Genomic DNA, 25,346 nt, shown 5'->3' with positions numbered 1-25,346 from the left:
TTTTTTTGGCAGCCGCCATAATTAGACTCAGCAAGTCCTTACTGTGTCAAGGCAATTCTTTTCTGTATCATAGCTCAAAAAAAAAAGCATTTTATTAGTTACGCCAGTTTGCTCACACAGTATCTATGTCAGTGTAGTCTGCAGGGAATCTTTAAAGTCTGCCAGGTCATTACACTCCCAGAAAATATGTTCCAAGTTACCTCTTTCTTCCCCATCACAACCCCAACATTTGCTGTCTACCTGAAAAAATATTATTTGGAGTCTACTTTGGGTATAAAAATACATATGCAAACACTTTCAAACAAAGATCCTAAATCTTCTAGTCTTTGTTGTATATTTTTGTGCATTGATTGTCCAGTCTCTCTTCCCAAATCTTTTCTAACCTCCTCTGATAGATTCTTATAGTTATCATGCAATATTTTGTATGTTCTGCTTATTATTCTTTTTTAACAGCAGCTTCTTTTCTAGATTCTACAAAAACTCTACCAGTGCTGGTCTTTCACTTAGGATCCCCCTATTTCTTTATCTTTGCCTATACTCTGATATCAATCCTTGGTAGGAAAGGCAGTCTCTATCCTGCATTCCAAATAAATTATTGGCCTCTTTCCATTCTGTTACCTTTTCCTGTTTAATTATTTGCTCCCAATTCCTTGTTTCTTTTACCAGTTTTCTCTAATAAATTCCAGCCACCGCTTGCCTGTTATATGTATCCCTAGTTGCAATTGCAATCTCCTTTCTCCATTCCTGTGCTGGCTTAGTTCTTAAAATACTTTCTGATGCTGTATGAATATAATATTCTGCATGGTTATTGTTTTTTTCTTTGAGTCTACATCCAAAATCCCAGTTTCTCCATGTTTGTTGAGATCCCCTTTTTTCATCATCCCTTTCCACTTTGAATTATAGGTTTTTCCCTGTGTTATGTATAAGAGCCTTAACTGTGTAGCTCTGAAATACCCCTTCAAATCAGGTAATCCCAAACTGCCTTTTCAGTTGGAAAGACCAGATTACCCCACTTGACTCTTGCAAACTTCCCATCCCAGATAAAATCCTTCAGCTCTTTATTAATTGCTTTTCACAATTTCTTCTCTGGTTGATATCTTTGTATAAAAGTAAAGGCACTTAAAACATTTTAAGTGCTTGTATCTTGCTAGCCATATCCATATAACTTCCAGTAGCTTCCAATTTCAAAATGTTTGTATTATCTTGTGTTTAGCCTCTTCCCACATATCCTTAGCTGCCAAACCAGAATATTTTTTTAATCCATACTCCTAAGTACTTCATTTTATATTTTATCATGTCCCCATATATATATGGATAGTGTTGAACCAATTTGTGTGTGGGTATATAATGTACCGCTATTGCCTTTGCTTTAGCTTCATTAATTTTGTATCACAAAATTATATGAAACTGACTCAAAATGTTCCACAACATTGAAATGTCCTTTTCTGGTTTTATCAGGTATAAAATAATGTCATCTGCAAACAGAGCCAGCTTTTCCTGACTACCATACCAATTATATCTTTAAATTTCTGAGTCTCTTATTTTCCTTGCCAATAGTTATAAATATAGTGCAGATAACAAAGGGGAAAGAGGACACCCCTGCCTGGTTCCTCTGTGCAAACAGAAATTATCAGAGAGGAGCCCACACACTTTAAATTTCACCTCATATATCTTCCTAATCAACCTTATAATTTTATCAGGGAATGCAAATGCTTCCATTGCCCAGCTCATAAACTCCCAGCTTACTTTGTCAAATGTTTTCTGTACATCAAGACCCACCAACCACAGCAGCATTTTCTTACCTTCAGCATCCCTCTGGATAATCAGTGTTCTGCTAATGTTGTCAAATTTGTGCCTGCACTTGACAAAACCACATTGTTCATCAAATTTTGCCATCACCTTTGCCATTCTTTTAGCAGTTATATACATAAGCACTTTATAGTCATGGTTTAGGATTGAAATGGTCCTGTATGAAGCTGGATCTGATGGGCCTTTATCCTCTAGGTATTACAGCCACCACTGCTTTCTTCCAGGATCTTGGTGCTTCTCTTCCTCTTAAAATATTGTTAAAAAAACCTTCCAGATCTTTATCGTTTTTTTCTTTTCTAGCTTCCACATGGATACAATCAATTCCTGGGGACTTTCCTGTTGATTGTTTATATATCACCATTTTTATCTGATCTCCTCTTATCCTAATCATTAGTGATTAAGCCCATATGCTTCCTAAGCTTAGCAACAACCCGTTCTGAGTTATTGTGCTAAAAGTTTTGGTGTTGTGCCATTATTGTCAGAAACAGTTGCTTATCAGCAGTCTTTCTAAACTCATGCATATAACGAGGTAGCCCTTTATTTTCTGCTTAGCTTTCTGCAACTGCTCCTCTTCTTGTTTTGTGAGATTCCCTATATTCTGCAATACTTTAACCTTTGTCAGTCCCTGTAAATAATTATTGTTACTTTTTTTTTGTTCAAACTTTTTTATTAATTTTGTCATTATAACAATAATGTAAATTCTTACTTTTTAACCATATCTCTCTCTTTTATCTCCACTCTATTTTTAAATGCCACTTTAATTTTATCCCATTCCCTAGCTATATTTTCAGAAGAAATTTCTGCCTTCTCTAATAATTCCCACTACCCATTCCTTAAATTCCTCCTTTCAACAAATAGGTGGAAAAGTGCTAGTGTCTCATTTTTATTTAATTACCCTGCATTTTTATTTTGGTTATTTTTTGCCCATGATCTGAAATAGTTATTGGGTGGATATCAAAATTCAATTAAATGCACATGTTCCTGCGAAGTGTAAGTTCTGTCTAGCCTAGCCCTGGTTTTGTATTGGGTCTATATTAGATCAGCGAATGCTTAAACAAGCGAACGCTGATTGATCAACCTTATTTTAGCGAAAGTTAAAAATATCGAAGCAACAGGAACTCAAATTTTTTCCTAGGGAAAGAATTTGGTTGTCTGTTTCTGTTGCTTCGGTATTTTCAGTGCTGTGGTGGAAATTACGGGTCAGATTCAGGTAAGTGTGCGATTGTGTGGATGTGAGTGTTAGGGTGGGTTAGGTGAGTTAGGATTAGGGCCCGGGTTAGGCATGTGTGCAATTTTGTGGACATGAGGGTTAGGGCGGATTTAGGTGAGTTAGGGTTAGGGAGCGGGTGAGGTGAGTGTGTGATACTGACGGACCTTAGGGTTAGGGTTTGGGTTAAGGTAAGTGGAGAGTTAGTGGTGTGTACATAGTTTAGTGTAGGGTTAGGTGTCAGATTTTAGGTGTATGTGTGTGGATTTCTGTTTGTTTGGTGCACTTGTGTTGTGTGTATGTGTTTTAGATCAGCGATTATTTTTTTCCCTAGGAAAAAAAATCGCTGATCTGACAGTTCGAGATTGATCAGCCTTATCTAAGCAAAAGCTTACAATCAGCATTCGCTTTTTTAAGCGTTCACTGATCTAATATAGACCCTTTGTATCTTGGGGAATAATATGTAAATTCACTCTGAACTCCTACTTCTGCATTAACATTTTCCATGCCAAATATTTTCATACATGTATTTGAAAATCTACCCTCCTTTGTTATATTTTCCCTTCTTGGATCACCAGATACATCATCCCTGCTGCAAATCAAATTCTAGTCCCCACCTGTAAGTTATATCTCCTGCTGAAAACTGATTATTTCTCCCAGAATTTTTTAAGTTCATTGTAGCAGTTTTAGGTGAATATAAATACATGCCAGTGTAATCCTCCTCCCTTGCCAGTAGCCACTTCATACTACATATCTACCATTAATATCTTTTTTATCCTCTTCTATCACTATTGGATCTCCTCCTGCAATTAATACAAGTTTTTCTCTTGTCCTTTGTCCCAGGTGTACAAAAAAAAACTATGTACATCTTCAATTATTGAAGTTTCACCTTCCTATTAGCAACAGTTGTCCGAAACTGACATCCACACCCATAGATTTGGGTTAACCTAAGAGGAAGGTTATCCACGCTAAGATGCATGATATAGCCTGTGCTTCTATTAAGTGCTGTCTGGTTTTGTCTTACCTTTATTGTTCTCCAAGAATGAGAAAACACTTGAATGGTTTCAGAAAACATTATCCCCTAGCCATTGAGAGAAAGTGATTAAAAAGAAGTATTCATATTGTTCTTAATCAGATTGTCTCCATGGAGACATGAGAACCAGACACAACGTTGCTTCTACAAGTATGTACGTATGTATTTATTTAGTTATTTGTGTCTGTGCTAGAGGCTTGCTTTGTTATGTTCAATGTTCTATTTTATTTATTTGCTTTCTCATAAAACTTGTTTCTAGATAACGAGAAAAAGCACATCATTTTTTCTTGTATCATATTCTTTTGAACAGACTTTTCTTTGTTTCTTCTTTTTACATTGCAGTGCTTACATTTCTTAAAACTGAACAAGGAGAAAAATAAATGAAGGAAAAACAGGGGCAACTGTTTACTTTAGTATCCACATTACACTTGAAAAAAACTGAGAAAACTTTGCTTTATAGTATATAGATATGCACTACCCAAATATTAATGTTAAGAACAAACATTTGTTTTACTTACTGCTAACTCTTTCCTTCCTCTTCCCTTGTCCTAAGTGTTCCTCCAAATATTAGTGACATGAAGTAGGGCATATGCTTTAGAGTCACCTACAGGTTTAACAAAGTGAAAAAGTCCAATATTTCCAGGTTTTCTTGTTCTGTCTTGTTTCACATATATAAATAATGCTTTATAATCCCATATTTATTTGTCCGTTTCCGAGTTTCTTGTTTTATTGCTGTTTATCTCCTTCTCCCAAATCCAGTCTCTGCTTCCTTTCCAATGTACTCTCTGTTCTTCTAGTCAACTCTTGTGCTTTTTTTCTGTCTCTCAAGCCTTTTCCGTTGAAACACAGGAAAGGGTTTCACTGGCACAAGTCTGTTCTTTGTTTTTTATAACCAGAAGAAGCAGAATGTCTTTCTGTTTCACAACTCACTTTTTGTTGGGCAAATTTGTATTTCATCCTTAGCATGTTCTGCATCAAAAAAAATGATTTTGCCTTTCCAGAAAAGAATATTCTGAAGACAGCTGGATATAGCAGTTTGAATCACATGCCTGTTTCTTGGCATTCCCTGATTAGTGTAATAAATTTACTCCTGTTGTGCCTGGTGTACAGTGAGTAATCATTTTCCACAAACATACTGTCTTCCACGTTTAGTACGTTGTCCTTCTGTCGCAGTTTTGTCAGAATCAACTCCTCCTGCTGGTAGGATTGCATCTTTACTATTAAAAGTCTAGGTTGCTTTCTTGTGGCCAGATTTGTAGCATACATGCGATGTGCCCTTTCAATTAAAGGACAACAATGGGATCCTGTTATTAAATGCTCAACTTCTCTGTCCTTTTTCTCCCTATTTACTGTCCCTGCTATGAATAAACAACAATACAGCATTTAAAATATTTTAAATTGTCTGTTTCTCTAGAACAATACCTTACTGTACTATGGTAGTTTCACTTTCAAAACCCTTTTATCCCGCCCTGGAAAAGCTTGCTGCAGTCTTCAGTTCATTGATATCCTTAAGGCCATGGAATACAGATAGTTTTCTGGTCATTTCCCTCTCCAAACTGACATCACCACAGCTGTCCTAAAAACCCACCCATGCTGTGATGTCACAGCTTCCTGGTCCTTCCACAAACCATACAGAAGGTAAAGGCTAGAACAAGGAAACATTACATGACTCGTCTCCTGCTGTGAGCTGTCAAATTACCCTTGACATTTTGACAGCTAAGGAAGTTAGGTGTGAAGGAGGATGAGAGATGATTCAAATGTACAATTTAGGCTTCACAAAAGACTGCAATTTAGCCATTCTAAAAAGAAGAAGCAGTAAAAGCACTTTGAAAGTCTGTTGTGTGGCATTTGCACTGTTTATGTTTTAAGTAGTCATTGGATGGCATGAAATGTTACTTAAAACTGAAAGACAGCAGTGTATGCATGTAAAAGCAATGCAGTTACAGGAGCTTTAGGAAGAAAGAGGCCTGATTGATGTAATTGTTTTACAGACAAGCACTGCATTGTGGGATATCTAGAGACAGCATAAACAATCAGAATTACTTCAAGATGCCGGACCCCATGTAGTCAGACTCAGAAATTATGTATAAAAATATTTAAGAACCTGTAAATAGTCCCAGAGTGGTGTTAAAATGTAGGAAACACAAAACCATGATGAAATAAACATGTTTTTGAGTCTCTGTATGTGGTTCTCCTTTAACAGTTCCTGCTATGGAATACCAGTCCAGTTGCTTATTTGTGCTTTCATAAAATTAATACAGTATACCAAAAGTCTCAGGTGTTTCCTGCATGCTCTGTCCCCCAATTCTATTATTTTTTGAAACATCTCTTCTTGAGCAGTCTCATAGCCAGAACTTTCTTCATTTATGCCTCTAATTTTTGCAGTTTTATCACCTCATCTGAGTATCTTTTTAAAACGTCTTTCATTTTATCCAGCCTTATGTTATTTGAGTTGATATACTCCATAAGTGTTTCATTTATTTTAATTAGCTCTGAGTACATTTTACTTATTTTTGCCTCTGTGTTACTGGAAGTCATGTCTTGCATCAAAACCGGAGCTTGCACTGCCTTTTGCTGAACACCTACAGAATTCTACCCAGTGTTTTTTTTCCTCACCTTTTCTGGTTGATTATCTTTCAGGTTCTCTAAATTTCTGTTTTGCTCGTATCCATACAGTGCACTTATCAAAAGAAAAATGGGTTCACTGGCTCTCTTCTGCATTTCCGTTTTCATACTGGGAGAGCTGAAATTAAGCTGTTAATCAATGTGCAGCCATCGCAGAAGTTCCAAGATTACACTCCTCTTGAGGCTTTGGAGGATCAGCAGTCTGCTTATATTGTTACTTTGCTGGGCTGATAAGTTCCTTTTTTTGGAAAAAGCTTTCCATTAAAAAAAAAAGTTTAATAACACTTTTCTGTTCAGGAAAGTTAATTTAAAGCTAAGAGTTTGTGTTCTTGTGTACTTTTAAATGAGAGTGCTGTTTTTTCTTGTCAGTTTAAAAGTTGTTTAAACTAATTGAAAAATATTTTTCTCTGGATAAATTGAGTTTATTTTACTATTTGGTTCTGGTGCAATGTTTTAAAGTGCTTTTTATTGTGTTTTATGTGAAAAAGTGACTTTTAAAGACTTTTAAATTGTACTGGCGTTTGGTGCTTTTTCACTTGGGGAAGAGGCGCACAAACTGTTGGTTCATCTTCCGGTCACAAAAATAAAAAGTTAAGCAAACCGCCTTTGCCACAATAGTAGGCTAGCAATTTGACTCAGGGTGACTCTACTGTGGCCATTAGTTGCACCTCCAGTCGCTCATCTTTCATCCCATATCCCTCTGGTGTATCACCTACAGCCACTTCCTCTGCAGCTGCTGACATCCCCTCAGTGGGCAAGGAGAGAGCCACTCTTATCAGTCCTGGGAGAGTGAACAGGGAAGGCTTCCTTGTTTTGTCAGAATGCTGTGCTCATCGCTGGGGAAGTTGCTGCTACCATTAATAACTCTGTTGGCCCCATTTTTCTTGTCAAAAAGAAACAGAAAACTAAACATGTCTACTTCTTCTCAAATATCTTTAGGCAAGAGTAATTTACATGATTTGGCTCACTGATTATTTCAGGCTATTGAGCCTTCTAATAAAGTAGTTTCTTGTAAAAGAAAGAGAGATACATGTTTTCCTAAAAAGATTCAAAATTCTGAATCTGGACAGGAAGATGAAGAAACCTACACTGGGTTCTCCTTGGATTGCTGATTTAGACTCAAAGGAGAACTCACTTTCTTGTTCTCCCTTTGTGGGGGTTTCTCTTTTTCTCAGACCGTTTCTAGAATGTGCCAATGTTTTCAGTGGAAGAATGCTGAGGTTTCTCATTCCCTCAGAAAATACTATAAGTTGTTACAGAATGAATTTCATAACATTCACCCCTTCCTCCAATTCTATCAGCTTTGGAGGATGTGTGTGTTTTACTGACTGTAATTTTCTTGATGGTCAACCAGCTGCCTCTAAAAAGGCAGATGGGGTGTATAAAGTTTCTCAGTCTTTTAAGTTTTTATACACTATTCCCAAACCTGACCCAGGCGTTATAGTATTAGTTAATACTACTGCTGCTTAACATTTAGTTAACTCCAATCATACTCTTTCTGATAAGGATTAGAAGGTAATCCATAAGTATAGGGAGAAAGTGTATGCTTCTGCATCTTTCATTTACAAAATTTTGAATTGTCAGGCTTGTATGTTAAAGTTTGTTCTGACTACTTCTGAAAGAATAATGACTATTTTGTCTGCAGTTTATTGTGTGGAAAAATCTGCTTTAAATAATTTAGTTACTTCTTTTGTACAATTTACTACTTACTCTTTCTTACAGTGTGGATTTGACTCATTTCATACGTCTTCAAGGGCTAAAGTCACTGGTACTGTTTTAAGGAGGTTTGACTGTCTCTGTTCTCAAAATCTCCCAGATGATGAAAAAAAAAATGAGATTATAAATTCTCCTTTGGACAGGGATGAAAAAAAATGAGATTATAAATTCTCCTTTGGACAGGTTTTTAATTTTTGGCCTATCTGCTGCAGAGGTCATCAAAAGTGCGATGAAAGGGATAAGTTGATAAGGCAAGCTCTAAGATTTTCAGGCCTTCTTTTCCAGATTTTCTAAGGGATTCTCTAAGCCCTCTTCCCATGTTGGGAATGAATGAATAAATAAATAAACAAACCAGTCTCAACAAAATGCAGGTAAGCGAACCTCCCAAAACCGATGATAGTCCAACTAGTGAGAATAATTATTTAAAGACTTCCCTTCACATACACTAACATACTGTGGCAGCCCATTTTTTCTTCCAGAAAATCATAATCTTTGTTTTTCTCTTTGGCAACAGATAGTTTCAGACAAATGTGTTTTGAAAATCATTCATCAAGGTTACCGATGGCACTGGGAGGAAATTCCTCCTTATGGGATAACCCTCATCCACCAGACCAGACTCTTTTATTTCTACCTGTCCTTCATAATATGCAGTCCTAGGGTGTGATAAAACCAGATCCTCCTTCCCAGGTGGGGAAAGGTTTTTATCTAAGCATGTTTTAGTGCCAAAGAAAGAAAATGCTTGGAGACCAGTTCTGGAACTTTCTTTCCTAAACCTATTTGTGATAATTCCCAAATTCAGAATTATGTCACATCCAACTTGTTACCTCATTCAGGTTTCCTGGAAACACTAGATTTAAAAGATACATATCATCACAACCCTGTTCATCCAGACTCCAGGTGTTTCTTAAGATTCTCTGTACCCTTTAGACTAATCACTGCACCAAGAGTGTTCAAATAATATCTAGCTCCAGTTATATGTCATTGCAGGCTACAAGCTGTCCATGTTCTTCTTTATTTAGATGACTTGCTTTTATTTGCAGAGTCTTTTTCAAAGTTTGAGGAGTCTCGACTTAGGAGGGATATCTCTTACACAAGTTGGGATTCCAAAAGAACATTCTGAAGTCTTTTTAGACTCCTTCACACAGGATTGTGCCCCTGGGGTGTCACTCAGTTCCAAGAGCTTTTCTTTCAAAAGAAAAAAAATATCTATATCTAGATATGTTTCTAAGGTTTTCCACTTAGACTTTGGTCACTGTAAAGGAATACCTCAGGAGTTTGGGTCTCATGGCATCTATCATTCTCGTGATAACCCTGACAAGAAGGATGAAATGGTACCTGAAGACTCTTGGGTCCCAACACCAATGTCCTTTTTTTTAAAGCACAGTACTGGGATTTGTCAGAAGAGAAATCACTTGGTGGGGACAGCAAATATCTTTGTCTGGATTTCCCCTTCTACCTAACTGTTCCAAAGAAGTTAGTCACCACAGACATCTCGGACTTTGCATGGGGAGCAGTTTCAGCAGGGATAAAACTGCAAGGTGTGTGAGACAACAAGAACAGATGCAAGCACATAAATATGAAAGAGATGTTTGCCCTCATCAAGATACTAAACTCTCTGATTCATCTGTAGTCCCCAAGACCTCTTCATGTTGTTACAGACAATACCACAGTCATGTGGTACATCAGCAAGTAAGGGTGAACCAGGTCATACCCCCTTTGCATACTAGCCATGTTAGCTTGGGATATAGCCTCACTTCACAGTCTCACTGTCAGGCATCCTGCATTCCATTAGAGCAAAATTCTATGGCGGACAAGCTGAGTAGGACAGGGCAGACCCTCACAAATGAAAACTATATCAGAGTCTTCTAAGATTTGGTCCATCTGTGGAGAGTACCTCAAGCAGACCTGTTTGCCTCCTCTGTGAACAATTAGCTGGCAAATTTCTGCTCCAGGACTCCATGCAAGAAGACCTGGAAGACGGATGCCTTTTCTTCTCCTTAGGCAGGAATGTTCCTGTATGCTTTTCCACATTTTCTACTGATAGCCAGGATGCTTCTGAATATTCAGAAGGAATCCCCTAAGATCCTTGTGGTGATTCCCTTCTGGTCCAGCCAGCCATGGTTCTCTTTTCTTTTGGAAATAGCCAGGAACATTTACCACAAACTTCCTCACATTCTGGATATACTAACACAACAACAGGGATATTTGATACACCCTGACCCAATCAACTTCATTTGACTACCCGAATGATGAGTCCTAATTTTCTTTAGGGACCTGTTTGCTGAGGACATGCAGCAGGTACCAGTGAAGGCAAGAAAGCTTGCTACTAGAATATCCTGTATTGGTAAGTGGAAAAGATTTTCTAGTTGGTGCCAACAACATAAGCAGCACACATTCAGGGCTAGTTGTTCTCTGGTTTTACAATATTTGTCTGAGTTAATATCCTGTATCCTTTCTTACTCTTCCATCAAGGTTCATGTGTCAGCCATTTCAGCATGTCTGCCCATGGATCTTCCTCTTTCAATGCATTCTTATGTCAAAATGTTTTTGAAAGGGGTTTTGCATTAGAGGCCGCCAAGAAAACCAGTGGTCTCTCCTTGGGTTCTTAATATAGCTAACAGTTGCTACATTTGAACCAGCTAACCTGGGTGATGTGAGGTTCTTAACATGGAAAAGAGTTTTACAGATTGCTGTGACCTCTGCAAGAAGGGTATCTGAGACACAGAGACGGAATTTCTTTGAGAACTAATCCTTTTATGCCTAAAGTGGTATCCAGATATACTTTAAACCAAACTGTCTAGCTCCGTTTTCTTAAATGAACCTAAAAATGAGGGAGAAAGGATACTCCATACCTTGGACATCCATAGACAACTTGAGTAGTATCTTGACAAAACTAAATCTTTCAGATCTTCGGATCATTTGTTCATTTCATGTGAAGGTAAGCAGAAGGAACAACCTGTTTCAAAACAGACTGTTTCCAAATGGTTGTCTAAGGCTGTTTTTTATTTTTTTTGTTTTTATACTCATCACAAAAAAACTATTTTCGGCAGGGTCAAGGCCTTCTCTACCAGAACATTGGCTTCATCTGTGGAATTTTTGGAAATGTTTGGATTCTAGAAGTATTCTAGAAGCTGCAACTTAGTCCTATGTACATACTTTTACAAATCACTAGAGGCTTGATTCGTTCTCTAGGTCTAGAGTAGGCTTTGTTAGGACCATTTTTCAGGGGCTCCTGGACTCTTCTAGTTTCACCTCCCAAATGTAGTAAGCTAGTATAATCTACTAATATAGTTAAGGCTGCTGCAGCAGTGATCAATATGATGAACATACTACTGTTCTGTTAGTAAACTTACCATAACAGTAGATGTTCATATGATCACTGCTGCACTAGAATCTTCCTCCCTCCACCCCCCTTGTTTTTTGGTGTGTCCTGTATGCTAGAATGTGGACATTTATTTTTTTTCATACCTAGCATTGTCCTTTCAGGGAACAACCCCCCCCCCCGTCTGTTGACAAGAAGGCTCTGAAGTGCTTGGCACCATCACTTTTCTCTTTGATCGTCTCAGTTCAAGCTGATGGATGATCTGTAAGGTGCCCTGAAGCTTTGGAAGCTGGCTGTCTGGCAGTTATATCTTTTGCAGGATACATAACCCATATAGTTAAGGCAACTGCAGCAGTGATTATTCAAACATCTAGTTATTCAAACATGTACTGTTACAGTAAGTTTGCTTACACAGCTGTACTATGTCCTATATCTCCATGGCAGTTGAGGTGATTACTATGCTTTATTATCCTAACTCATGCTGTATTTGATATGGCATGTGTGCTTCTAAAGTGGGGATGCACAATACTGGCCATGTGATGCATGCAGTGCAGTACACTGCTTGGGGCTCATCAGGCACACACAGTGGCTCTTTATGCACTGTAGGAAGCCTCATCTTTCACTAGAAGCCACTACAGCAGCAGGGAAATCCCGGGAAGTCAACAATGGCCACTCATTCCTGTTTCCTCTTTCCAAGTCCTTCAGCACACAGATTGCTGAAATGGCAGAGGTAAGAAAGTGTGAGTTTATCCGAAAGTATTACTCAGAGACAGAAATGTTTTAAACACAAAGGTGCCATTAAAAACTAGATTACCCAATTCTTATCCAGGTCTCTAGCAGTCAGTAGTGGTAATTTCTTTGCAGAACCTCTGCCCGTCATTGTCAAAACTCATAGCTCATTACAGTTTGTCATGTTGTTTTGTCCCTGAGCTAATGATGCTTGGCATGCATATGAAACTAATGTAAATAATCCCATCAACAGAAATGACAGTTTTAAACTGGAGGTCAAATAAGGAATGTGGCTTATTTGGTATGGTGATGATCTGACAAAGCAAATAAAGTGTTCCATATGTTCTGCCATTTTTAATGTTTCATTTTCCCTTTAATCCTAGCAAAAAATTCAGGATCAAGTTTATATCCAGAGGAATCATTTGAAAAGTTGGAATGACAAGCTTCTTTGATAGCACCTTCCTCCTCCTGAGTAGGAAGGCTACACTTTATATGAAGTGCTGCTGAGTTGTTGAAAAAAAAAAGTTATGATTGAAGGGAATTGAGTTTGGAAGTGCTAGTCATATGTCTGGTACAGTGGTACACAGTGACATACTTAAGCCGATTTGAGGTGCTGTGCTTGTTTTTCGCAATTTGTTTAGAACAGTGGAAACTAAACAACATTTATTGACTGTCCCAGCATACTTGATACAGCCAGAATCACATAAGTCAAAGTGAAAAAAGACAAAAGTTCAGGTAGGATGAGAAATACTGGCTGTTTACCTGTCATAGATGTTAGAATGGAAGACTGTGAGCATAGGAGTAATCCACCAGTTGGGTTATATGCATATAGAGGCAGACACATTAGAAATATTGGCTGGCAGCAGAAGTAGCATAGCAAATGTGACACAAAGGATTGTTTTCAACTGTACAAGCATGACAGTTTCCAATTGTACTACTGACATTTTTTTGTTTACTTTACGAAGAGTGTTTCAGTGATATTTTCCTGTATCTTTTGCAGGTGTCATTTTCTTTATTGTGTGCTTATCCACTGAGTTATCCAAAGGTGCTACCAGAAATCAGCATCAGGTACAGTATATCTTACAACACAAAATATGAATGATACTGATACAGTGAAATGTAATATTTCCAAAGGAACTAACCAAGGCATTCTTTGGACATAAATGCTGGAATTTAGTCTTTGGCAAAACAACTGCCATTCCCACTCCTGAACTCCTTAGGTGGACAGAATAAAAGATTTGACATCTTAAATTTGTACAAGACTAGAATTTGGGATCTGCTTAAATTTTTAGTGCCTCTTTACAGTTCAAACATGCATCATGTATTTTGGTAATTACAGTGCCATGATGTTTTCCAAATCATTCCTAAAATATGTGCTTTTTATTTTAAAAAAAACTTGTAAAACTGTTAATAAGGATACACCCACATGAGCTGACTTTATTTCTCAGTGAAGTCACCACAGGGCTGTTGTGGGAATTCCTTTCAAGACATTAATCTGCACAGCTCTGTGGGTGCATGAGGTGCATCCATTAAAGTCTGTGGCTGCATTCCTGCATTAGCCATAGTCTGATCTCACCAAGGGATAAGTCCAACAGATTTTGACATAGTAAAAAATAAATGTTTATAAAGCTTTTAGTGTGAAAAAAGATCTACATTTATAAGGACCATGGGAAAAGCATTACAGCGCTGCAGGCACCACAGACTCTGATGCAAAAGGGAAATGGCAAACTGAACAAGGACACTCTAACTTAAAGGTAGACTGGCTGTTGACTCTGAATCTTTGCCGGAGTGCACTGGTTTGGGTACATTTTAAACTTAAAATGGCAATGCTTTTCAGAGTATCTGTACAATGGTAAGGTAAAAATTGTAATTGCACTTAATTTTGCTCTAGTGCTACTTCTGATGGAACTGCTTAACTGTAGATGCATTGTTTTGTCTTTTAAGTTAAGCATTTTGTTTAGCCAGGTGTTGGGGGCTTGCGTGCTTGCGTGTAAACTGTCGAAATTAGTCTTCTGAGAGGGGATAATCTTTAGGATTTGCTAAGTGTTTGAGCACTTGTGGCTTTTGCAGAACGGTTTATTGATTGGTACTCTTGTTTACTTTGTTTTGTTTTAATTGCTATTCATAACACAACCTAGTGTGTCTTTGTATAAATTGTGATTGAACTAACTCTGAAGCTACACATCTGTGCACACTGGTTGGATACATTTTAAATCTAAAGTGGCAGTTTTTTTCTGAATATGCTTACATCAGGAAAGTAAAAAAAATTTCACTTGTTTTTTTTTCTATTATTTCTGTTGCTGGAACTGTTTTGTAAGCATTTAACTATAACTGCATTCTTTTGTTCTTCAACTGAAACAGATTGCTTTAGCTAGGTATTGATGGCCTATTTGGTAACTGTCTTGTGAGATAGGTTTGATTGCTACCATTTATTTTCCTAGTGTCTGAGCACCTCTTACTTTTACAGATCTTTTTACTGGTTGGTTCTTTTGTTTCTTTTGCTTTATAGCACAGTCTGCTGTGTTTTTGCATACTTTGTAGTTGGACTGACTGAAGCTGCTCCTCGTACTTGTTTGGATATATTTTTAACCTAAAGTAACCATTTTATCTCTATAACAGAAAAGTGAAAACAGTATTGCACTTTATTTTTCTTGCTATTTCTGTTGCTGGAACTCTTTTGAAACATTCTAACTGTAACCACATTATTGTTTTAACTGTGGCTGTGAATTTTTCCCCACCCTCATACCATGCTTTTGTTATATTCATAAAGAAAGTTTCTGTTAGCTTTATCCGTCACTTGTTTAAACTTTAACTTAAATCTCAAGTTACATTTAAAGTTAAATTTAAAGTTAAAAATTTAGAGTTAACACTTAAAACTTAAAGCTTACCTATTTGGAACTGTTCCATTAGCTTTCTTCAGCTGGTGACAGGTTTTGGCATTTTTATTTATTTATTTATTTTTTAATATGGCTGACAAACCTTCACCTGGCTTTAAACGCTGCACTTTTTGTGGGCATAAAATCCCCAACCAGGATGCCTACAAGGAGTGCTTGTACTGCCTGGGTGATGACCACTTGAAAGTAGATTGTAATATTTGTGCTGCCTTCAATCCATGGCCTTTAGCTGACCATAAGAATAAACTGATTCTTAGAGGCCTTCTTCCCTCCTCAGCTCCAGAGGCTCAGACCCCTTCTGTGGCTTCTTCTTCTTCATCTCCTGCTACCACTAAAGAGTCTAAAAAAGAGGCCCCTTCCTGTTTTCCCAAGAGACACTCTTGAAGCTAAGAAGCAATCCTCGGATCTGACATCTTTGGACCCGAAGAAATTGTCCCTCCCCAGTTGGATCCTACAGCTCCTACGGATCTGCGGGATGTTATTACCAGCTCTTTCCCACCTTCATTGGATCCAGTACCTCTGGATCCGAGGACTTCGACAAGGTCCCCTGCGCTCTCTTCCAGGTTGAAGCATTCCCGGCCCCTCCTTGTCGGCTTTATCCAGGTCCTCCAGAAGCTAGTGTGAGGCTGATATGGACAGGATGATGAGATTTCTTAAGGCCCAGATCCAGATGGGGGTAGTCTCATCTCCATCCCTTGTAGGATCTGTAAGTTATCCTGGCCATTCCATCAGGACTCCTTCTCTGATCCGACCCTTGGTTTTGGAGCCGCAGGATTTGGGACTCCTGTGTGCGTCTGGCCCGGCACAGGGGAAGCTTCCTTCTTTGATGGCTGAGGATGCCCTTGACTAGCCCTGTTGCAGCCCTTTCAGAGCAGAACAAGTCTTTGAGCCGTGGTGTTGGTGCTGGGTCCGGGGTTGGCTCCATCCTTCTCTAAGCCATCCCTTCGGCGCCTCGATACTTGACAGTTCAGGTCCGATCCCTTCTGGAGGTCGTGGATCTGGGGTGAGTCCTGCCTGTTTTCCCTTGGTTTCTGCTTTGGGGGAGAAGAAAAGGGCTTCTCCTGGTCCTTTGGTCTTCTTTTTTTTTTCCCCCCGAGTTGGAGATCCGACGGTACATGTCCCCCAATCCACCCCTGTACCCTCGTCAGATCCAGGCCATGCTCCAACTCATCCTGCCACAAATCTTCCTGTCCAAAGCGGCCTCCAAGAATTCCTTGCTCAGAAGGAATCCTTTTCTTTTGACACTTATCCAGAGTACCCAGCTGAAGATGTTCTTCAGAAGGAAGACATGCAAAAGGAGGCACATTGACTCCCCATTGGAGTCTTTAACTGAGGACACTGACTTCGATGAGCGGGAAGGATCCCATGATCCCCACTTGAAGATGTCTCCTTTGGAGACGTATTTGATATCCTGAAACATAAAGGCGGGTGATCTCTCCAACCTCCTTCCTCTGAGGAGTCAGTCGTCTTGGCGTTTGGGATGGACTTATCTATGTCTTGGGTTAACACCCCCACGGCAGACATCCTGGTTGACTTAGTGTCCCGCCAGACATGGAAGGAACCAGACACCGTCGAGCCCATACCAAAACACCCTGATAGGTTTCTGGTACCCCCTGCAGATAGAAAACATTGGAGTAAAGTTAACATATTCAATGCAATTTTGGTGGCAGCAGCCGCTAAGAAAGAGCTGGCAGAAAAAGCTGCTAATGTCCATCCACTTAACAAGGAGTCTTGAGCATTGGACAGGATTGGGAAGTGCGCCTGTGACTCTGCCACCTTTGCACTGAGGCTGTTGAACTACCTGGGTCATTTTCCTCGGCTGCAGAGAGATCTGATCAAGGAGCTATCAGACTTTCTGAGTCCATGCCTGTGGAGGAATTTAAGGAAGTTTCTCCCAAGCTGACCAATCTTTCATACATTGCCAGCTCATTGATGAGGTTAATCTCCCATACCATGGAGGGCACCTCATGAGCAGCTGATTCAGGACTTTCCCAAAAGAGGCATGCCTTTATTGAGGCTATGTGATTTTGTGGAGCCCTTTAAGGTATCGTTCATGAATGCCCCTTACAATAGCTCCTCCCTTTTTGGGCCATCAGTTCGAGGTACACTTGCCCACAGTGAAAAGGATGGGAAGACCATTTCTGCTGTTGGAATCAAATTTTCTACTCCCCAGAGATCCTTCTTAAGGAACCAATGTGGAGGTCAGATAATGTGATTTCACAAGTCCCAAGGGCCATTCCAGGCCCATGCGGGCAACCCTCCTCTTGTGGCAGAGGGAGAGGGTTTGATAGTGGATACGGCCATAGAGGCAGAGGGAATCTGCAGAACCAGGGCTTTAGGTGAATCCTTTCCCGATAGGCCCTACCAGTGCTCCTGAAGCATTGCCCGACTGCCCGTCTCTGGATGCAGTCAAGGCGCCAACTAGCTTTGCACACAAAAGCCTGGATGCAGTTGACTCAAAGCCACTGGGTGCTAAGCATAATATCCAGAGGCTATTCCATTCCCTTTTCTCTTCTTCCCCAAGTTCCAAAAGCCTTCCCGATGTGCCACCCAGTCAAAGGGAACAGGCAGCACAGGAAATCCAACAACTGTTACTAAAAGAGTCATCCAAGAGGTGCCAGACTAACAAAAAGGATTCAGAACTTACACCGGCTTTTTTTGGTCCTAAAAAAGACAGAAGACCTAAGACTCATCCTGGATCTAAGCAAACTGAATGAGTACATAAAGAAGTTGAGGTTCCAAATGGTTACATTTCAGTCCGTTCTGCCACTGTTGCACAATGATGACTGGATGTGCTTGATAGATCTCAAGGACATGTACAATCACATCAAAATAGGCAGGTGGTCCAGGAGATATCTGCGCTTCCAGCTGGGAGCCAATCATTACCAATTCAGAGAACTGCCCTTTGGGCTCACCACAGCCCCCTGGGTGTTCACCAAATGCATGGCAGTGGTAGTGGTTCACTTGAGGCTCAGGGGATTCCAGGTGTTTTCGTATTTAGATAATTGGCTCGTGACCACTTCCATGAGGCATTGGCTAATCCAAGCCAGGAATTACTTAATCCAGTTATCACACTCTGTGGTCATCACCATAAACATGAGCAAATTCAGCCCGACTCTGGTACAGAACCCGGAATTTATAGGTACACAACTCAACACAAAGGATCAGATAGCTTCTCTTCCCTAACAACGAGTAACCACTCTGAGAAATCAGGTACAGGAATTGTTAACCCAACAGACCCCCACTTCTTGATTGATCCTGCAGACCCTAGGGTCCATGTCAGCAGCTGTTCTGCTAGTCCCACTAGCCAGATTTTTCATGTGGTTTCTCCAGTGAACATTGGTGACACAGTGGTCCATTCCCTTCACCTCAGGTTGACTCCCATTTGCAGGTGTCACCTCAATTGGTGGATGCAGTCAGACATCATTCTAGGCAGACAATTCTTGAACAACCCTCCTATACTCACCCTGACTGTGGACACTTCCTAGTTTGGGTGAGGGGGCATTACAATTGGAAGATGGTCCAAGGCACACAGTCCCATACCGAGACCAGGTTGCATATCAGTGTCCTAGAGATAAGAACAGTCCTCCTAATTTTACAAGCCTTTCAGGACATTCTCCTCTTGGGGACTATTGCAGTACACACCGACAACATGTCTGTTATGTGGTACATCAGCAAACAAGGAGGAACCCGTTCTTACCCCTTGTGCAGGGAGGCCATGTGGGAGTGGACGAGATCTACAGACTGCCTTCTAGTTGTAACACATATCCTGGGGAAAACCAACGATCTGGTGGACAGACTCAACAGATCGCTCCTGGTTCCGCACGAGTGGTCCATCAGTCAGTCGGTGGCAAACATGATCGTCAGTCATTGAGGTCAACCTTGCTGCAACCTCTTTGCCTCTCCCCTCAACAGCAAACGCAGCAAGTTCTTCACCCTGATCCCTCCTCCAGAGGAGTCCCCGAGGGAAGCACTAGTCCAGGATTGGCCCCCGGGTATACTGTATGCTTACCTTTCTCTTTCGCTCATCCCAAAGTTTCTTCAGAAGGCAAGCAGGTTGAAGAGCTCAGTCATCCTCATTGCTCCCTTCTGGCCTCATCAGATGTGGTTCCCATTCCTATGGTCTCATCTGAAATATCCTCCTAGTCCATGATTGGCCCCCAGATATACTGTATGCTTACCTTTCTCTTTCGCTCATCCCAAAGTTTCTTCAGAAGGCAAGCAGGTTGAAGAGCTCAGTCATCCTCATTGCTCCCTTCTGGCCTCGTCAGATGTGGTTCCCATTCCTATGGTCTCATCTGAAATATCCTCCTTGAATACTGGAGCCAACTCAGGACCTCCTTTCTCATCCTTCAGGGATGCAGCATCCGAAATGGACCACTTGGTTTCTCCACTTCCAACCCTAGTAAGAAAGTCCAGGTTTAAGTCCCCGGTCCGAAAAATTCTTCTAGCCTCACAGAAGACTTCCACTAAAAAGTCTACACCAGTAAGTGGAAGAGATTTGTTATTTGGGCCATGAGCAGGAACATTGATCCTTTCTCAGCACCAGTTTCAGTTGTTTTGTTATTTCTTAGCACCTTTTTCGAAGAAGGTGTTAACTTCTCAACTATCAAACTGCAATTAGCCGCTATTTCCAATTTTTTATACTGCAAGTCAATCCCGTTGTGTTTTCACTTTTTTTGACTATGCAAATCCTTCATGAAAGGTGTTTTATTAAGGCCTCCAATCTAGGACCCATCTCCCCCTTGGGACCTCACTGTTGTGTTGCAGGCTTTGACCCAAGGACCCTTCAAACCAGCAGCAAGTTGTGAAATGAAGTTTCTGTCATGGAAGACCGTCCTCTTGGTGGCTATAACTTCTTTTAAGAGGATTTCTGCACTACAAGCCTTATCCTCCAAATTTCCTTACATAATTTTTCATAAAGACAGAGTAGACAGAGTGTCCTTACTCACCAATCTGTCCTTTATGCCCAAAGTAGCTACCGAGAACAATATTAATCAGTCCATCTAATTGCCTGTGTTCTTTTCCAGTTCCTCTAATAAAGGGGAGTGTGTTCTCCATCTTCTAGATGTTCATAGACAACTGTGTTTTTACCTGCACAGGACCAAACCACACAGGAAGTCTGATCAACTTTTCTTTGCTTTTTGATCTAATAGACTTGGACAAGCGGTATCAAAAATTACCTTGGTGAAATGGATATCTGACTGCATCTTGTACATTTACTCAACCAAGGGATTAGAATTACCTAGACCTCCCTGGGCACATTCCACCAGAGCTATAACTACTTCTACGGCCTTCCATTCTAGAACTTACATTGATGACATTTGCGCAGTATCGACATGGTCTAACAGTCATACCTTTGTATTGCACTACAAGTTGCATATCATATAGAGGAGCAGGGCCTCCTTTAGGTTGATGGTGCTCCAGCATATTCTTCCATGAGGGCCACCCAGGATCTAAGTGTCTGGGAACTCTGACTCTATCGTGAGGAGGAATGAAGAAGACAACATCAGATTAAAAGGTTATGTCTTACCATAACTTGGCATCTGTGTTGTCTTCCTTCATTCCTCCTTACTTTCCCGCCCAACTATCCCCCTGTCTATTGAGGAACCTGGATTATGAAAGGACTCCTATGTCCCATGTCTGAGCCTCATCTGCCATGCCTTTGCTGTGTGGGTGTTGGATGTATGGAATCAGCAAACTCAATCTGAGGTACTTGGGTGGATGTAGTACATTATAAGTAAGAGGGAGTAGCTTGAGAGTCTGATCCAAGTCTGTAGGATGTGGGCGGGCTGGATCCAAAGGTTGGATCTGAGACCCTATCGTGAGGAGGAATGAAGGAAAACAACACAGATGTCAAGTTATGCTAAGACATAAGCTTTTATTTGCGCCTCTGATTCTGAAGCTTCCACATACTGGCTAAAGCCTTTGCTGCCCCCATGCCTTTTTTTAGTCCATTTGATGTTCATTCCATTACAACTAACATATTGGTACCAGAATTGGATCACATTAAGAATGATCTCATCAACTCCAGAAGTCTTAAAAATAAATTGGTGGATTTTTGTGAGACAGTGATGAATTTCAAAAGCATCCTTGTCTTGGTAGTTACTGAGACTTGGTTTAAATGTTGAGAGAGCACTCCCTCTATACCTGAGTTTTACACATTTCATGTCTTCAGACTAGAGTCCGTATTTGCCATGGATCATATTACCTCCAGACACATCACTGTGCACCCATTAACTGAACTACAGATCATTCTAGAAAGGTTTAATTACCGCTTTATAGATTTTTATAGAGTACCTTCTTTGTCCCCTGATGACCACATAAGATTCCTTAGTGTTCTAAACTATCTCCCTAATAGCGCAAATGCCATTATTTTGGGTGACTTTAACTACCCTTCAGTATAATGGGACTTATATATAGGTGTACTTCCATTGTAGGATACGCCCAAAAATTCCTAGCCATAATCAACAATAACTCGCTTGAGTAGTTGGTAAGCAAACCTACTAGAGGACACAGCATCCTTGAACTGATTCTTACAAATGTAAGGGGAGTAATTATACTAATTGGAAGAAGAGCTCCAATAGTGATAGAAGAGGGTAAAAAAAAGATCATAATGGTAGAGTTGTAGTACTAAGGGGCTACTGGCAGGGAAGGAGGATTACACTGGCATGCATTTATAATCCACCTAAAACTGCTGAAATGGAGCTTAAGAAAATTCTGGGAGAAATAATCAGATTTCAGCAAGGAATATTACTTATAGGTAGGGACTGGAATTGATTTGCAGCAGTGAGAAAGTCTCTGGAGGGCCCAGAAGGGAAAATATGACAAACAAGGGTGATATTTGAAGAAATTTATGAAAATATTTGGCATGGAAGGTGTGAATTCAATAATAGGAGTTCGGAATTAATTTACATATTACCCAATGTACAAAAACTGGGCTAGGCTTATCAGAAGTTATATTTCACAAGAACATGTGTATTTAATATTAAGTTTTGATACGCATCCAATAACTATTTCAGATCATGCACCAATAATAACTACAATAAAAGTACAGAGTAATGAATTTAAAAATGAGACACTGGCGCCTCCCCACCTGTCTGTTAAAAAGAGAGGAATTTAAGGAGTGGGTAGTGGAAATTATTCAAGATTTATTAGAGATGATAGAAATTTCTTCTGAAAATATAGCTAGGGAGTGGGATAAGATTCAAGTAAAGTATAAAAATAGGGTGGAAATGGAGAGAGAGAGATATTTAAGAAGCAATAAGAATTATTTAGAGGGACTGACAAAGGTTAAAGTATTGCAGAATAGGGGAAATCTCACAGATCAAGAAGAGGAGCAGTTGCAGAATACTAACTAGAAAATAAGGGATTTCCTCTGTATTATGCATGAGTTTAGAAGGAGTGCTTTTAAGCGACTGTTTTTTGATAACTTCAGAGCACAAAAACTATTAGTACAACAACTCAAGCAACAGAAAGTAGAAAAGGTTATCGCCAAGCTTAGGGAGCATATAACAAATAAGATAACCAGAGATCCTTTAGAGGTACTAGAAGTATTTTGGATATTTTATGAAAAATTATATAAAGTAGAGAAACAGGAAAATCAAGAAAAGGTACAAATGGAAATTTTTATGGAAGAATTAAATATACCAAGGTTAGAGGTAGACGAGGTTCAGTTACTTACTGTTAAGATAGGAAGAAATGAGATACAAATTATGTATAATCAATCTACAGGAACGTCCCCAGGAGTAGATGGTATTCCTGTGGAAGTTTGGAAGCTTTGAGGGAAGAAACTGATAAAGATCTGGAAAGTTTTGTTTTACAGTATTTTAAAAGGAAGAGAAGCACCAACATTTTAGAAGAAAGCGGTGATGGCTGTAATATCTAAAGATGGTAAATAGATCCAGCTTCACGTTGGCACATTTTGATTCTAAACCATGATTATAAAGTGTTTATGTCTGTAATGGCTAAAAGAATAGCAATGGTCATGCCAGAATTGAGGGATATGGATAAGTGTGGCTTTGTGGAGGGGAGGCAAATATTTGACAACATTAATAGAACAGTGATGATCTAGAGGGAAGCAGAATGTAAGAAAACACCACTGTTATTGGTGGGTTTTGTTGCAGAGAAAGCATTCAGCAGAGTAAGCTGGGATGTTATGAGCAGTGCAACGGAAGCATTTGCATTCCCTGATAAAATTATAAGGTTGATTAGGAGGATATACAAGGGATCAGAGGTGAAAGTTAAAGTAGGTGGGTTCCTTTCTTATAAATTCTGTTTGTGCAAAGGAATCATGCAGGAGCATCCTCTTTCCCCTTTATTTGCGTTATAGTTCAAAGGATTTGCAAAGAAAATAATGGACCCGGAAATTCTAGGATATAATTGGTATGGTAGTTAAGAAAAGCTGGCTTTATTTGCAGATGATATTATTTTATACCTGATAAAACCAGAAAAGGACATTTCAGTGTCATGGAACATTCTGAGACAGGTTCAAGTCTTTTCAGAGTACAAAATTAATGAAGATAAAACAAAGGAAATATCTGTAAATTATGTACCCACACACAAATTGGTTCAGCAGTACTCCTATTTATGGAGGCATGATTAAAAAGGATTTGGCTATGGCAGCTAAGGATATGCGGAAAGAGACTGAACAAAAAATAATACAAAAAATGAGAAACTGGAAGCTGTTTTTATGGATATGAACAGCAAAATACAAGCGGTGGAAATGTTTTTAGTCTCTTTGGTTTTATGCACAGATCAGGCACATTTTTATCAACCAGAAGAGAAGTTATGGATAGCAGTTAATAAAGAGTTGAAGGATTTTATCTGGGAGGGGTAGACAGCAAGATTCAAGTGAGATAAGCTGATTTTTCACTAGAACAAGGTGGTTTGTGATTACCTGATTTGAAGGGGTATTTCAGAGCTACACAGTTAAGGCTTATCCAGATAGCACAAGCAGAAAGCTGTAATTTAAGGTGGAAAGGGATGATGAAACAGGACAGTAAAGAATTTATTTGGACTGCAACCTAGAGATTGCCGTCCTCATCAAGGATTGATATCGGAGTATAAGCAAAGGGAATGAAATAGGGGGATCCTAAGTGAAAGACTAGCACTGGCAGATTTTTAGTAAAATCTAGAATGCAAGCTGCTGTTAAAAAATGGATAATTAGTAGAGCATATAAATATTGCATGATAAGTATAAGAAGCAATCGGAGGAGGTTAGAAAGGATTCGGAAGAGAGACTGAATAAGCAATTCACTAAGAAACATTGGGGGATATATGTATGACTCCCAAATATGCAACAAAGTTTAGAAGATTTAGGATCTCTACTCAGAAATGTTTGCATAGGTATTTTTATACCCCAAGTAGACTCCAAAGAAATTTTCCTCAGGTAGATTGCAAATGTTGGAGGTGTGATGGGGAAGAAAGAGGTAATTGGAAAATTATATTTTGGAAGTGTATTGAGTTGACAGACATTAAAAATTCCCTGAAGACTATTGTATCAGCAAATTGGTATAATGGGAAATTATGTTTTTGAGCTATGATACATAATCAGAATTTTCTAGACATAGTAAGGCCTCACTGAGTCTAATTAAGGTGGCTGCCAAAAAAGCATTTACTAGAAAATAGAAGTCAAAGTCTAAACCAACTGTATTAGAAGTAATGAGTAACAGAGATAAAACAACTGGAAATGACTTAGAAAAAATGGGAATTGTGGGAACAATGCATGCTTATTAATATTTTTAGAGGAGGAATGTGGTTTAAAATAAGGTAGGATTTAAATGAGCTATGTAATGTTCGACTGACAATGGATGGATTATAAGTGATGTATAATGTTTATAACTAAAATATGTCAGTATGATTTGTTTTTATTTGCATAAATGTATGATTGCCTGTGTCATAACTGATAATTTAATAAAGATGTTTCTTGTTTAAAGAAAAAGTGCACTGGTTATCATTAAATACAACTAAAATATGCACTGTTCTATTAAATTAATTGAAATACTAAGC

The 25,346-nt window shown here is 39.3% G+C and overlaps 1 protein-coding gene across 6 annotated transcripts in view; it reads left to right on the top strand.

The window, feature by feature from the left end:
- Positions 1-25,346, top strand: part of RWDD2B (RWD domain containing 2B) — a 171,680-nt gene that overhangs the window by 30,455 nt on the left and 115,879 nt on the right. For all 6 annotated transcript variants that reach the window (XM_044071392.1, XM_044071390.1, XM_044071391.1 and 3 more), the window contains one exon: positions 13,442-13,509. In XM_044071392.1, the coding sequence (XP_043927327.1) occupies positions 13,442-13,509 (68 nt within the window). The remainder of the gene's footprint in view (positions 1-13,441; positions 13,510-25,346) is intronic.

This window comes from Protopterus annectens, chromosome 5.part0 (assembly GCF_019279795.1).
Source record: "Protopterus annectens isolate FY-2018-M chromosome 5.part0, PAN1.0, whole genome shotgun sequence".
Lineage (NCBI taxonomy): Eukaryota > Metazoa > Chordata > Ceratodontiformes > Protopteridae > Protopterus > Protopterus annectens.
This window is presented reverse-complemented; position numbering and strand designations above follow the sequence as displayed.